Source organism: Parasteatoda tepidariorum, chromosome 4, assembly GCF_043381705.1.
Source record: "Parasteatoda tepidariorum isolate YZ-2023 chromosome 4, CAS_Ptep_4.0, whole genome shotgun sequence".
Taxonomy (NCBI): domain Eukaryota; kingdom Metazoa; phylum Arthropoda; class Arachnida; order Araneae; family Theridiidae; genus Parasteatoda; species Parasteatoda tepidariorum.
The window spans coordinates 88,781,847-88,797,697 of NC_092207.1; the positions used below are offsets into that span (position 1 = coordinate 88,781,847).

The following is a 15,851-nucleotide window of genomic DNA, read 5'->3' on the forward strand; positions in this document are numbered from 1 at the left end:
CACAGAGGATATTATTTGATATTTTTTTAAAAAAATTATATCTATTATGCCCACTTGGATTGATCAGTTTTGTTGGGTATTACATTTTACTGTGAAAAAAAGTTTCAAAATTAGGCACCCTAGCGTATAATCAGGAATTTCTGGAAATTGCAAATGCATATATACAGAACAGACTATAACATCATCTAGTTTGAATGCACCTTTTTTTTGTAATTTCACTGAGGTAGCAGAAAACCTTAATTTGATTTTAAAATAAACATTTGTAGGTTTTTCTTTGATAGTAAAACCATTCTTGAAAATTCTAAGTTTTAAAAGTCATACATAGATCAGATTTTCAAATCAAGTATAAAAGCCATTTGGACTTCATTATTAATTCATTTAAAATTTTTGCTGCTTTTTCCTTTTACAAAGTTTGGTTAAACATATAATAAAGACACTAACACAGGAGATTCACTTTTCTTTTTGGTTTTCTTCAAAAATATTCTATTAAAGTTTCAAAGTTTGTCTGCTGACTATAAAATCATCCTGTAGAAATATTTATGGTAGATATATTTGACAAAACTATCTTTATAAATGAAAGAAAGCAAAACAGATTCTTAAAAAAAAAAAAATGATTTTACCAAGCTTATTTACAATTTAACTCATGCTATCAGTATGCGTTCAAAACACTTATGAATGAAAAATTTTTAACTGTGAATGAAAAATATTTGATACCAAGAAGGAAGATAAAAATTCAATTAACTAATCAGACATCATAAGCATTTTTTTAACCTTCAGGCATAACACCACTCAGTTAATTCTCAAATGATGAAAGATTCTCAGATTTTTTTGATTGGTTAATTTGATCAAAATCAGTGAAAAAGGCTCGTCTCTGCACAAGTTTTGGATGTTCTGACAGTTATTGTAATTTTTTATGTATATTTTATTTTATAAACTTCAAAACTTAAGATGGTAGAAAAAACAACTTATAAACTGAATCTTACACTATCGTTTCCTGAAAAAAATATTTTTACCTATTAAGAAAATCAATGATGTCTGGTAATGGTTGAAGAACACCAGTAGAGCTGTCACCGTGACATAAAAATACTACATTCGGCTGAAATTCAATCATAGTCTAAAAAAAAAATTAATAAATCAGAGATGAAATTATATGAGTTTAAATGAAGAATAAAATTTATTTACTTTCATATTAATTATTATTTCAGAGAATGCAATATGTATCATGTAAAATCAAACATTCGTATGAAATAAGGTATGCCTTAATTTGAATTTCAATTCTTATTTTAAAATACTTCAAGGAAATTTCAAGTTAGTTATACAATTAAAAATTACAAAAAAAATTACATATTTTTCTAAATTTATTATTTTATTTTAGCCTTTGCAGGAATTGAATAAGGAATAAATGCATTAATAGTTGCAGAAAACTATAACGTTTTTGTTTAATGATAGTTCATTTGCAAAAATTAAAGCTAATATGAAAAGAATGATCATAAATAAAGGTACAATGCTTAATATCAGAAATGAATTGGAATCAAATCTATTCTGGAATCCATCAATTATTTTTATCATTTGCCACAGTTGTTTTGCATTCATATAACCCCTTACCATTTTTGTCTTGTTTTGTGTTGAAAAAAGTTCTTTTTGTAGAAACATGTTCATTGTTTTAAACAAATTATTTGTGATGCTTAATGCTTTGTCAATTTTTTTTCAATATTATAATCTTATCATAAAGATACCTAGTTTAAATTCATTAATATAAAATGTTTCCAGCTAACAAATTTTCAATAATCTTATTTTATTATATTTAGCAAATTAAATTAGATTTGCTAAGCAAAAGTTTGATTTTAAAAAAAAATTCAGATTGGACTTTGTTATGAAATTGTCACAAATGATATCTGAAAACTGTAACAAAAGGGTTTTAATAATTGGTTTTGCAGCCATTTGCTTAAACTACTTTTAGAAGGAATAGTGAGATTTAGCATTTTCACATATTCTACAAATTTACAAATGTATGCTCTTTGCAAGCTGTGTAGAAAACAAGATTTTTCTATAGTAACTGTGTTATAGAAAACATTCCTGCGGGATGGACTACTTAAGTGCTAAATTTCTCTAACCACCTAACAGAATTAATATTTATGCAGTAATACAATAACACTCTAAGAAAGTAAAAAGAGAAGAAGTTCCAGGTATTTTTAAAGAAAATAAAAAAAGTTTCTTTCTTCTTATAAAAAAATAACCCTTTAATTAATTATGTAAATTTTTTAGGTAAATTTATATCTTTAGAAAATAAGTTAGCACTTAGAATTTCGCAGCAAACCTTTACATTTTAATGTTATACTAAATGATAAATGCCGTTTTTTGACCTATAACTATAATCATAAATAAATCAAAATGAAACAATTCAATTTTATATGTAAATAATTGAATAATAAAAATGTAAATACCATGCAAATCTCTATGTTTTATAAAAAAAATTTATGAACTAAAAGTATGAGTGAACCTTATAATTTAAAAAAAAATCAATGATCAAAAACATATCATTCAAAACATAAAATGTTTGAATAAACATACATAAGTGCATGATATATATGATAAAAGTGCAAATTATATTATAGAAGTATAACACTTATGTCTCTGATAACGGATGCCAATAGTAAATAATATAAAATACTGCAAATGGTTTTAACATATTTTAAATAATTGAAAGTGTAAAGCAAATAAGTGCCAATTTCACTTTTTAAAATAGAAAACAAGAGCAATTTTCTATACTGACTCAGAAAAAAAAATTTCACCTATGAAAAAGTATGTGATTCAGTGTCCCCTTCTTTTCCAGAGAAACGTTCTACTCTTAAAAATATATCTCAAAATAGATTGACAATTTTATTTTTGTTTTAAATAAAATAACTAAGTAATTAGTATATAACATTGGCTTTTAAAATACATACAATCCAGTTCCACCGAAAAATGTGCATCCAATACGTTAAACACCAGTAACAAAATAAAAATAATTTATTATAAGCTTGAAGGAAAAAAAATTTTTTTATACAACTTTAAAAATTTTAGATTTATCATTTCTTATCAAAAGTTTCAATAACAGCTTTTACTTTTTTTAGATCTTTAATTTGAAGAACCTCATCTTCCAGTGTCTTCAGTTGAAGACATTTTGCCCCTTGAAATAAAACAAAATACATACTTCATTGAATTCATAGAAATATATAATAATGTCATACATTTTTTAAAGATAATTTTTCTTTGAAAAGCTTTGAGTAACTTTTGACAAAACAATTAGCTAAAAAGAGGTAAAAACAATTAAGCTCTAAATTGGTAACCCACTATTTATACCTTTCTTACAGTGCATTTATAAAGCTAACACCATGAAGTTGCAAAGTGTGTGTACAGAAAATAGGGATTCCTCAAAATTTAATATTGTTTATTACAGCTCACCTTCCAACGCATGTTAATTTAGAAATCTGAGCGGAATAACAACTGACAAGAAAATTTTTCAGAAATGCTAACTCAACATTTTCAAGTTCCTAATTTATTCATTTTGAGAGAGAAATTAAAATGATTCAGTAACAATGGATAATGATGGTTTAAGGGAATTTTAAATAGAATCTTTCTGTTACAGATTGTTTATTTTGTTCTTAATTTTTTTAAGTGATTTTATAATAATCTTTTCTGTTTACATATTTAACTATTTCATGTATGGTTTTGTCCCGTTTCCTATTTTAAGTATTATTATAAAATAAGTTTTAAAATAAGTTAAGCAATGCAAATGCTTTAGCATAATTTCTATGCACTTTTTATCTGTAAATACAAATTTTACTATATACATGTTAGACTAAATTATACCTAAGTATCTGGCTATCTGTGTTGCAATAGCCGACATATTTTGATTAAAGATTAATAGTGCTATTTCCAATAATTAAACTAAATTCTGCTACCAAGACTAATAGTACTTATGAATTAAGATGTTTAGAAAATCTACAGCTTGAACAAATTTTGTTAAAATAATCAATAAAATTATACTTTTTAAAAGAATTAAGTAATATAACGTTTTTACCAAGTCGTTGACCAATATTTAAAGCTCTGTCTCCCCAAATTCCAGGTGAGGCAACCAAAAATTTATCATCTGGCTCCAAAACATTACAAATTGCTGTTTCCATAGCACAATGTCCAGTACCACTAACAGCAAATGTCATTTCATTTTCAGTTTGAAAAGCATACTTAATTCCAATTTTTACTTCATGCATAATCTAAAAAATTTAAGAACCATCATACAGTGCATTCTATGAGCATTTTTCCACATATAATGCACAAACAATGCTTATTACAGATTACATAAGTCTAACTAAAATACAGTTTACTTTTTACATTTTAGTTGACTTAATAGACAGAATTCAAGCTATTCTTGGCATACATTTATACAACCTATATACCTTGAATTTAGAGTCTGTGATTCACCCTCTAATTAAAAGGCCTTAAAAACATACAATTTTTCAACAATAAGAAAACAGCAAATAAATCAAAATTTGTAATTAGGTTGTCTTTATCACTAGAATTATTCTGCACTCAAATGGAATAAATGACTAAGTAATTAATCAACACTGCACACTTTGTAATGCAAAACACAATTGGATGTGTACCAGAAAAAAAATTCACATCGCCAAAGCAAATTTTCATTACTTTATTTCACGCCATTTCGCTTCCAATTTATTTTTAGAAGGAAATTATTCGATTCATGTAAATGTTATTAAATGTATTTTACATTTATGTAATTGGTAAAACATAAAAAAAAGAAATTTTTCAATGGAGAATGAACCAGATATACTGATGTTTTATTCAGTAGCCATGGTCTGAGTCAACATTATACATTATTGAATTAGACATTAGAATAATTCTGTGTAAATAAATTTTTAAGTTAGGTATTGTTATTTTTTTATGCACTTCAACTTCCTGCACAGAAAATTGATGGAAAAAAAATTAAGTCCAATAATAAATTTAGAATATTTTATCTAACAGTTTTAAATTATCCTCTATTTTTTAGCTTTACTCGTTAATAAAAAATTGTCAAGAGGGGAAAATTTCAAAAATATTAGCTCAGAGTACATTCTTCCTTCCAAAAAAATTCTATACAATTATTTACTTAAAAACAGGGCTCGAGATTTTTTTTTTTATAAAATCAGATTTTTTTGATTTAATTCGGATTTTTTTTATTTAAATCAGATTTTTTTGATTTTTATTGAAACACATTGTAAAAACTTTAATTTATGATTAAAAATACTTTATAAATGTTTAATCAAAATTAAATTAATATTAAGATAATATTATTAACAATATTATAGAAGCTCTAACTTACTAATATAATTTTTCATTATAATACATAGCTTTGAATGCATAGCAACAATTTTGAAACAAATACATGATTGAAATTTGAAGACTAGATGAAATAGAGAATTTAATGAAAGGGGTCTGTCTAGGTTTTTCTGAGAGGTATTTATTTTGTGAAAATTTAGACATAATTTGTGAAAAATTAAAAATATTAAAAAATCAACACAAAATACGGATTTATTTGTTTCTTACGAAACACAAAAATAAAATTTTAAAAAAAAGCATTTTTTTCCGAAAGTTGAATTTGTGAAGGTACCCTAAGCATTAGCAAATTTGGCTTGGACAGACACTTTATTTATTAAATTAAAGTTTCAATTAGCAAACCATAATTTTAATTTAAAATTGCGTTTTTTTTCTCTTGATTTTAATAAATGTAACAAAATAAATGTAAGAGATTCTGTTTATAAATGTAGTCATTCATCAAAAAATAAATAAATATTTAATCTATATATTTTTATATTAAAATATTAATTTTTAATTCTATATCAAAAAAGATTAGCTAAAAAAATTTTTAAAAAAATCTATGCACTCATTGGAATTTTTTTTCACAAAATTTCTTTATAGAAAATCTGATAATGTCAAAGATTCTGTAAACATATTATGAGGGGAAAAAAAGTTACCAGTTAATAACTCTACTGCCTCAAATAAACTTTAAAAGGGAAGAATGACAACATATTAGGAAAAAATATCTGAATTCATTAGCCTTTTTTTTTCTTCTATTTTTGGCATATTAGGGTAATTTCTTTTTAATATAACCTCAAGCTCTAGAAATATACATTTTCCATCAATAAAATATAATGTAGATTTTAATTCCATGCTATTTCAATCAAAAGGTAGAATTTTAATTAAGATTATTTGTATTTTTTTCTTTCTCGAAATTCATGTCTATTAATTACTTTCTATAGCTATGCAAGTCTATATTAAGACAGCATTAAGTGTGTACTTTCAATCTCAAGAATCAAAAGAATTTTTAAAATATAATTTCAACTGTGCTGGAATTTAACACACACTAAGAAAGAAAGTAATTTCGTTAACTAAAATTAATTAACACAGCAATTTTTTTAAAATAAATTTTAAAACTAAGAAAAGAAAACAATCAAAGTATCAAATATTTAAAACACTGTTTTTTAACTTTTAAAATCAATATATATATTAAAAAAATCAGTTGATTTAAATCGTGATTTAAATCAAGCTGATTTAAATCAACGAACGCTGCTTAAAAATACATTGCAAATTTAAGCTTTATATACAATTTGTTAGACTGAAAAAACAGTTTCAATTTTTGTTTCTGTTTTTCATCTACAGTTTAATCATTCCTGAAAGTGGATATGAAAAAACACGGAACTGAAGTAGCCAAATTTTTCAACAAAATGTAAGTACTTTTTAAGCAATCAAAAACTGTATTTCTAAAGCAGTTTACAAATTGCAATAACATTAAAAAGTAAATCACTCTTAATTTAATTAGCCACCAAAAAAAAACATTTGATACAATATTTTAAAAATATATTCAATGTAGAGTTGTTCATTCTATTTTTTAAACAAATAATTACTTTATTCAATTATGTAAAAAATAATAATCATAATAATAATTTTATCTTAAAATTAATGTAAGTTACTTTTGTCTTAAAAAAAAAGCAATTGGGTGTATATTTCAGAATCAAATAAAAATTATTTATAAATGTGGACCAAATAAAAGCATTTATAAGATTAACATTTTTGATCATACTGAATTACTAAAGATGTGTAGAAAATAAGCGAACAAAGATTACTAATGAGACGAGACAAGAAACAGCACGCGCTTCTAGATCTAACTTTATTCCTCTTTGTTTACACACGCACTGAACAGCAAAATTAATAGAAAAAATAGAAAATGAATAATAGCACCCTCTAGTGATGAGGCAAACTGAATTTAAGGCCGAACATGCCGCCCACATTGAAATACTATTTCAAAATTCCTAAATATGATACAAATGCAATAAGACATTAAATGAATTGTTTACATGAATACACTTACATAAAGACACTTTTTAGTATAAATTTCTGCTTATTTTGGTAAGAGACACAATTTTGTTACATTTCTTTTAAATATGCCATCTGATGTTCTAACAGTTACAACTCGGACGTGGCTGTCAATACCGGGGTGTAATTGCTCTGCACATTTTTCACTTGGTAGGTAGCAAATTATCATCTTTTAACAAACACAAATCATTAACTTCGATGTTTTTAGTTGGCAAAAGCCATTTTGGTCGTTGTTGCAGTCTACTCAAATATTCCTTGTGCCAACGTTTCCAAAACTGCTGTACAATTTTTTGGATTATTTGCTATCTTGTAAGATAAGAAATGTTAGATTCGGTGTAATTTGGTTCGGGAATGCTTGTTAATGGTTTTCCGATTATAAAACGACCTGGTGTTAAGGCCGATAGGTCGTTAGGGTCACAAGATAAGGCAGTTAAAGGTCGAGAATCGAGACAAGCTTCGATCAGGGCTAAGAGGGTCTCAAATTCTTCGTGTGTTAATTTGATATCACCCACAACCCGTTTTAAATGATATTTCGTGGATTTAATGCCCGCTTCCCATAGGCCCCCCATGTGAGGTGCGCCGGGCACATTTAGATGCCAACATATACCCATATCAGACAAAAATTTGTCAACATTTTGATTATAACTCTTCGAATTTGCTAGTCTTTCATATTCCATTAGTTTACGTTTAGCTCCAATAAAATTGGACCGGCAGTCACTGTATATGTCGCTACATTTACCCCTACGAGAAATAAATCGCTTTAGAGCTGCAATGAAAGCATCTACAGAAAGATCAGTGACCAACTCTAAATGGATAGCTCTAGTTGTAAAGCAAATAAAAAGAGCTATATATGCCTTGAATGTTTTAGAGCCCAGTCCTTTAGCTGCTTTAATTTGGAACGGGCCTGCATAATCAACTCCACATCGTAAAAATGTAGGAGCTGGAGAAATTCGACTGGATGGCAAATCACTCATCATTTGGTTAGTGACAGATGCTCTAATTCTACAACATTTAACACATTTTCTAATTAAATGTCTAATAATGTCTCTAGCACCCATGATCCAAAAAGTTTCCTGAGTAGATGATAGTACAAGTTGAGCACTAGCATGTAATAAATTTTGATGATAATGTCTAATAATGAGATCAGTTAAGGCATGCCTTTTTGGCAGTAAGATGGGATGTTTTTGGTCGTATCCGATATTTGCATGTCGCAAGCGACCTCCCACCCTAAGTATACCTGAATGATCCAAAAAGGGATTGAGAGATAAAATTTTGCTTTTGCAAGATAAGGGTTGATTTTTTTGAAGAGCATTGATCTCATTATTAAACTCAACAGATTGAACTAATTTAATCAATACATTCATAGCATTATTAAGTTCATCAGTTTTTACAAAACCAGTTACCTTACTTTTGGAGTTTCTGCAATTGTGAATGAATCTTAAGCAATATGCTGTTACACGTTTAAGTTTAGAGAAAAAGGAGAATTTGTTTATCAATTCATCTGCTTCAGATGAATCTCTGATTGTAGCAATTGACTGCACAGTACACACTCTTTCTTCAGGCACAGGCTCACACATTTGAGATATGAGCATATTTGTTTGGAAAGAAATCGGTTGATACAGAAATGTTGGACCACTAAACCACTGAGATGTGAATAATGCTGATGATGACACACCACGGGTTGCGATATCTGCTGGATTTGTGTCACCACTAATGTGATGCCACTGATTTGGGGAAGATAAGCTTTGGATTTTTGCTACTCTGTTGGTAACAAAGGTTTTCCATCGGCTGGATGGTGATCCCAACCAAGAAAGAACGATAGTTAAATCTGTGTAGAAGTGAGATTGGGATATTGGAATATTTAATGCACTGCACGTAAATTTCATCAGCTTTGCTTGAAGCAAAGCTCCGCATATTTCCAGTCTTAGAAGAGATTCATTCTTTAGTGGTGCAACTCTTGTTTTGGATACAACAAGTTGAACACTGATTTGTTCATCATCTAGCACTGAGCGACAGTATATGACAGCCGCGTAAGCCTTTTCTGATGCGTCGCTGAAACCAAATAATTGAAATTGCTTGGTAGGTGACAAGAGTCTTGGTATTTTGATGTCTTTTACGAGCATTATATCTTCTGCAAGCTTTGTCCACTCTTGTGAGATATTTGGAGAGATCGTTTCATCCCACTGCAATTTATGCTTCCACAGTTCTTGCATAATTAGCTTGCATTTAATTGTAATAGGTGCCAACCAACCTAGAGGGTCGAATGTTCTGGCAATAGTGGAAAGAAGTAGGCGTTTTGTCAAGGTACCTTCAAAGGATGTTGGAGTAACCTTGAAAAGGAACACATCGTCTGCTGGGTTCCAAAGAACACCTAATGTCTTTATGATATTGTCACTGTCTATGTCAAGGGATGTATTTTTCAAGCACAAGTCTGCATCAATTGTCTTCAAAAATTCATTGCTGTTTGATGCCCATTTCCTCAGACTGAACCCTGCGCTTGATAACATTTGCATTAATTGTGTTTGTAGTTCATGAGCTTTACTGAGTGTCTCAGCTCCAGACATTAAAGTCTTTCATGACTGCATTGGAGACCAAAGGAAAATTATCTGCTTCTTCTGCTAGTTGTTGAAGACATTTTGTAGCAAGATAAGGCGCGGAAGCTGTGCCGTAGGCGATTCTAGTGAGTCGATAATCTTGAATAGGCTCAAAAGGTGAGTTACGCCATACGATTCTTTGAAAGTCAGAGTCCTTCAAAATAACCTGTCTGTACATTTTCTCAATGTCTGCTGTTAGAGCAATTTTATGTGTTCTAAATCTTATGAGCAATGTTGTTAAGTCATCTTGCAACTGCGGTCCTACCATCAATTTGTCATTAAGTGAAACACCAGTTGAAGATTTTGCAGAACCATCGAAGACAACACGGAATTTATCCCCGATTTTGTTTGGAACTGGATGATGAGGGAGATAAAAACTAGATGTGGCTGGAATGTCAATGTCCGTTTCTGGTATTAATTCCATGTGTCCGAGATCTAAATAATCTTGCATGAATTTATGATACTGCATATAAAGTGACTAATTTTTGACAAACCTACGTTCAATTTGTTGCAAAGGATGAATAGCAAAATTCCGAGAGGAACCAAGTTTTTCAGATGATTCACGAAAAGGAAAATTGACAGCAAATCTGCCAGTAGAGTCTCGAGAAAATGTTTCTTTAAAATGATTTTCGCATGCAATTCCTTCCTCTGAATGGGACTTTGCTTCTGTAATTTCTTCTAGCTTCCAGAATTTATCTAGCTGATATTCAGCTTCACTGCAACTAGCATGATTTGTTATGATTGTACGTGTTTTGATAGGTGACTTGCTTTCTGTTCTTCCCATAATAACCCATCCGAAAATGGATTCTAGAGCAGTTAATGAAAGTTCTGGAATAGTTAAACGTCCGTCGAGCATTATTTCGCCAAAAACTTCTGCACCCAGTAAAATATCTATAGGTCCAGGTTGGAGGCAATTTGCATCTGCTAATTTTAATTGTTTAAAAGAATTCAAAACAGACGCATTGACCTCTGTTTGAGGAAGATCACAAGTTATTTTGGGTATAATTAAAGCTTCTGTTGTGATATTAGCATTTTTGAAAAATAATGATGTAATGTGTATTTGAACTGAACCTGTAACCTTACCTACTCTTTGTGAACTTAGGCCATCAACACTGATGCTCGCGCGATTTCGTTTTAACTTTAATAAATTAACACAACTCTCCTTAATGAATGTGCCTTGACTGGCTGAATCTATAAGGAGTCTGCATTTATGTAGTGAGCCAGCACCGCCCTGAACATTAACAACAGCGGTGGGTAATAAAACGCATTGTGCCACTGGAATAGTTGTGTTGTTGCTACTAATAGTAGAAATTATTTCGTTTTCCCCCTGTGATCTTANTCTTTCTCCTTCTGCATTTGATCCAAGAATCGACAAATATATTCTTAATGCAATATGAACGTTAGGAAAAGTATTCACTAGTTTATCTTTAACATAGTTATCAATCGAACTAATAATGGTATTATCGATATCGACTGCAATATCGGCAGTATGTCGGTATTGCAGATAAAGTTCGATAAACAAATTTGTAAATTAAAATCCATATTAATAAAAATGTAAAAAAAATATGCATGAAAATTTTAGCATATATTTTGAAAAGAGGGGAGGAGTGGGGGAAGGAGGGGAGGGCCCAAAAACGGCTATGACTAGGGCCCACGAAAGGTATAATCCGGCTCTGTGCCTAGGGCCTACGAAAGGTATAATCCGGCTCTGGTGCCACTGGAATAGTTGTGTTGTTGCTACTAATAGTAGAAATTATTTCGTTTTCCCCCTGTGCTCTTAATTTTGTTTCATTTGAGTTTTTAGAACATAATAATGTATTATGCGGCTGAGCGCAATTCTTACAAGTTCCCATACGGCATTTCGAAAATGAGTTTTATTCGATTTGAGACAATTCGCACAAAGCTTATTTTTGTTTACTATGTCCCATTTTTCTTTCATCGGAAGTTCAATAAAACTATCGCATCTGAATAATCCGAAATGAGTATCACTTTTGCAAAACAAACAAAAATGAGAAACTAATTGTGATGAAAATGATTTATTTATTTTTTGATTTCGATTGGCTCCGCTTTCAAAGTTTGCATTTGTTTTTTCTTTTTGGCGTAGAGCCAAAGACGCTAGCCCGTTAGCTTTATTCAAAACAAAAGTTCTGAATTCTGCGAACGAAGGGATATTTTTTGTTTGTTCTAACGTCCAAACGCGAAGTGTTTCTGGATCAAGTTTCCCCTTCAAAAGAAAAATAATGATAGTGTCCCAGTGCTCTACAGGCTGTTTAAGGACCTTTAATATATCAATACATTGTGAAGTAGCATCAATTAATTTTCGTAATCCTGACGCGGATTCATATTTTAGGCTAGGTTGAGAAATTAACCTGTTTAATGCTGCGTTAATGATTTCTGTTTCGTTTTCATAACGTTCGTGCATTCCACGCTCTTTGGTAATTTTCATTAGTAATTTGAATCGATTGTAATAAAGTAGCTGATTCCCCTTTAACAGAGAGTTTAAGGTACTGTAATTTTTGACAATTACTTAAAGAACTGTTATTTCCTCCGCTTGCTAAGAATAAATCGCGAAATGAAATCCAATCAAGATAATTAGAAGTAAATATTGGTAGNTTTGATTCTGATGATTCCTTCATGGTGTTGCATTTTCTACAAACAGCAGTTTATTTACATCAGCATTGGATGTATTTTGAGAAGCAATATTATTTACATTAACGTGATCTTTATTATGTTTTTTTAATTCATTCTTTAAAGTAATCTTTAAAGTATCTACTTTTGAAAGTAATTCATGCATTTCTTCTTCATATTTATCGAATTCTGTATCAGAACAAGAAAATAGAATTTCATCATTTAAATTATTTACATCAGTATTTAATGAATCAGTATCGTTTTGATAAACTTCGATATTGGAAACAGAAATCTCCTGTCTTTGCAAGCTATTTACTTGAGTAATTAATCTGGTTAGCTTACCTTTAATGATTTTCTTACGTTTTAGAAGGGAATCCATGTTTGACTGTGATCTCCCGCAAAAAGAGGTGTGCTTCTGATTTGAGTTGGGATTAGCTTTTAGGTTTTATGAATGTTATTCCGTTGATTTAGAAGTTTCGCTGACTGTGTCACTGTCATTCATCTTAAAAATTATATGCTGGGGCTAGGACGGACCATTTTGATGATGAGATGAGACAAGAAACAGCACGCGCTTCTAAATCTAACTTTATTCCTCTTTGTTTACACACACTGAACAACAAAATTAATAGAAATAATAGAACATGAATAATAGCGCCCTCTAGTGATGAGGCAAACTGAATTTAAGGCCGAACAATTATCTAAATAGATTCATATAACAAATATAAATTAAGGAATGACCCCTATTAAATTATTAATCCTAATTTAGTTCAATAAATTTTAAATCAAATAATTAAAAATAATTTTAATAATTTTGAAATGAAAATTCAGTGAGTATTGTAGTTAAATATTTTTGTCAGATGTAAATTATTATTCAATCTCCAAATTCATAATATTTAATATATCTGAGATTAGTTAATTGCCAATTTCAAATAATTTTAAATCAAATCAAAGAGATTAATGATATTTTTTAATGACAAATTTGCATCTCATTAAATTTCCTATTATATTTACTAAACCTTAAATAAGTTGGGCCCCCAAATTTTTACTTTTTTCAAAAATCCTGCCTCTAATAATAATTACATTTTTTTTTTCATGAAATAACATAAAAATGCTGCAAATTTAAACAACAAATCCAGTAAAATAAGACTTTACAAAAAAAACTTAAAACACTTAGTATAATTAGTCAATGGTCACGATTAAAAATCCCATGATTAAAATACCGTAAATAATTTTTGTCTTTTCTAAAACAAATGAATAAAAGGAAGGCAAACATTTCAAAAAGAGGAAGTTCTGTGTTTGTTGACTGCTCTGGAACCACATGAAAATATTTAATTAGTGAGAAATCCCTAAGTCAAGTTTAAGAATTGTGGAGCTGACCTAAAAACTGAACAGAGGAAGAAATTTATAGGCTTTCCTATAACATGAAAATAGTGCTTTGCAAAAACAAAATGCAAAGAAATTACCAGGAAAAGAAAACAATTTTTTTTTTTTGCGGCCAGAGAAAATATCTGGTATTGTTTAGTTGGTCCACGAGATCAGCAAAAATTTGAAAGACATTCGGTTTGATTTCAGAGACAAAGCCTGAAATCGAGCTTACAAAATTTAGTGAGTTGCACATGTGAATGCAGGAATACTTTTTAACGAATCCGGTTTAGTGCTTGCGCAAGCAAACTCCAATATGTTCCAATATGTCCAGTTCAGCCAATATGTAAAACAATTGGCACTTAAGTACAGTATGGAAGTCAGTACGCCAAAATGGATTAGAGGTGAATGGCACCATTGTAAAAACTGAAAACCATACTTTTGGCACAATTCATGACGACAATCGTCATGACGTAGGAAAAAAAATCTTTTTAGAAAAAGAAAATCGAGCACTTTTTACAAACTTAATAAAAAATAATCATTTTAAGGGCTTTTAAAAATTGAAGTAAGTAAGATTTTTCCTATTTATAATTTAAATCATAAAATTTAATGCTGAATAAAAAGACAAAATATAAAAATCATAGTATTAGAAGATACAAACATTATGTATTCAATCTTATCTCCCTTATACCTTTTTCACTAGATACCTAAAAATATTTTAATATCATAATTGTTCCTACAAACAAACTAGAAGATGAGAAAACTCAAAAATATATCTCAGGTGAACAATGTAATGAGGAAAACATATGATTAAACGAATTTTTGTTTTAAAACTCATATTACCTAATTTCATATCTAACATAAAACTCAGAATAGTAATAATAAGTTTTAAGTATTAAATTATGTTTCAAATAGTCCTTGACAACATAAAAAGCATATATAGCAGTTAAAAAGTAAGGTAATAAAACAATCTTTAAAAAAAAAAAAATAAGATATTGAATGTCCAAAATAGAGATATTTAATGTTCAAGTAATGAAGATTTAAAAAAAATATTTTATAAAGAATTGCGCAATGTCTCATGGGATAATAAAAACTCAGCACCTCCATGAAATTCCTATCTAAATGTCCAAGCATTTGCTGTGAGAGAGAATGTAAAACTCTTGGATGACAATTTGATGGCCCTGGACCCATCAATAATTTTTGTGGTACATGAAGGGGAGTCAATAATTCTGGAGGAGGTTTAGTCATCATCGTCAATCCTGTAAATAAAACAGCACTCTATATATATATATATATATATATATATAACAATATTTTTTTTCTGTAATCTGCTGTTGTTATTTTATATTAGTAACAAATATGTTTGTTTAAAAATATCTTGCAGTAAGATATTAGTGCTGGAAAGTTTTGTCACAGATAGCTCGAAAAAATTCTGCCTCAGGGCTAATAATAAATGTTGTCCAGTCAGTGTGAGAACTTATTTTTTTTCTTGAACCTTTCAATTTTTGAATATCTCTAATTTTTTTTAGCGAAGTATCATAGCTACGTATTTCTATTTTATTTTCAACAAATTGAATATAAGTTTGCATTCATTGCTTTGTCAGTATAAAAATACTCTATCATTTTGTTTCAGTTTAGAGTTGTGAAACGATATTTATATGATTTTTTGAACAGAAAATTTTCAGCTTAATAGTAGCATTCGTTATGGTTTTTGAGCTTATTTTGTATCAATTTTTTGAAGAAATTTATATATATCATTTAAAAACATATCAAGATCATTTTTTTATCATGCTTCTTAAAACAGCTAAGTCTTGTTATAAGTTTTACCTAACAAATCAAAATTATTACTAAAAAAAA

General features: G+C 29.1%; 1 protein-coding gene across 4 annotated transcripts in view; it reads right to left on the minus strand.

Moving 5' to 3' along the window:
• The window catches only part of LOC107442981 (alanine--glyoxylate aminotransferase), a gene marked incomplete at its 3' end in the record, with an annotated part of 45,601 nt that overhangs the window by 9,409 nt on the left and 20,341 nt on the right, over positions 1 to 15,851 (minus strand). For 2 of the 4 annotated variants that reach the window (XM_016056703.3, XM_016056701.3), the window contains 4 exon segments: positions 1,014 to 1,114; positions 3,105 to 3,169; positions 4,064 to 4,256; positions 15,096 to 15,253. In XM_016056703.3, the coding sequence (XP_015912189.1) occupies positions 1,014 to 1,114; positions 3,105 to 3,169; positions 4,064 to 4,256; positions 15,096 to 15,245 (509 nt within the window). 4 annotated transcript variants of the gene reach the window in all.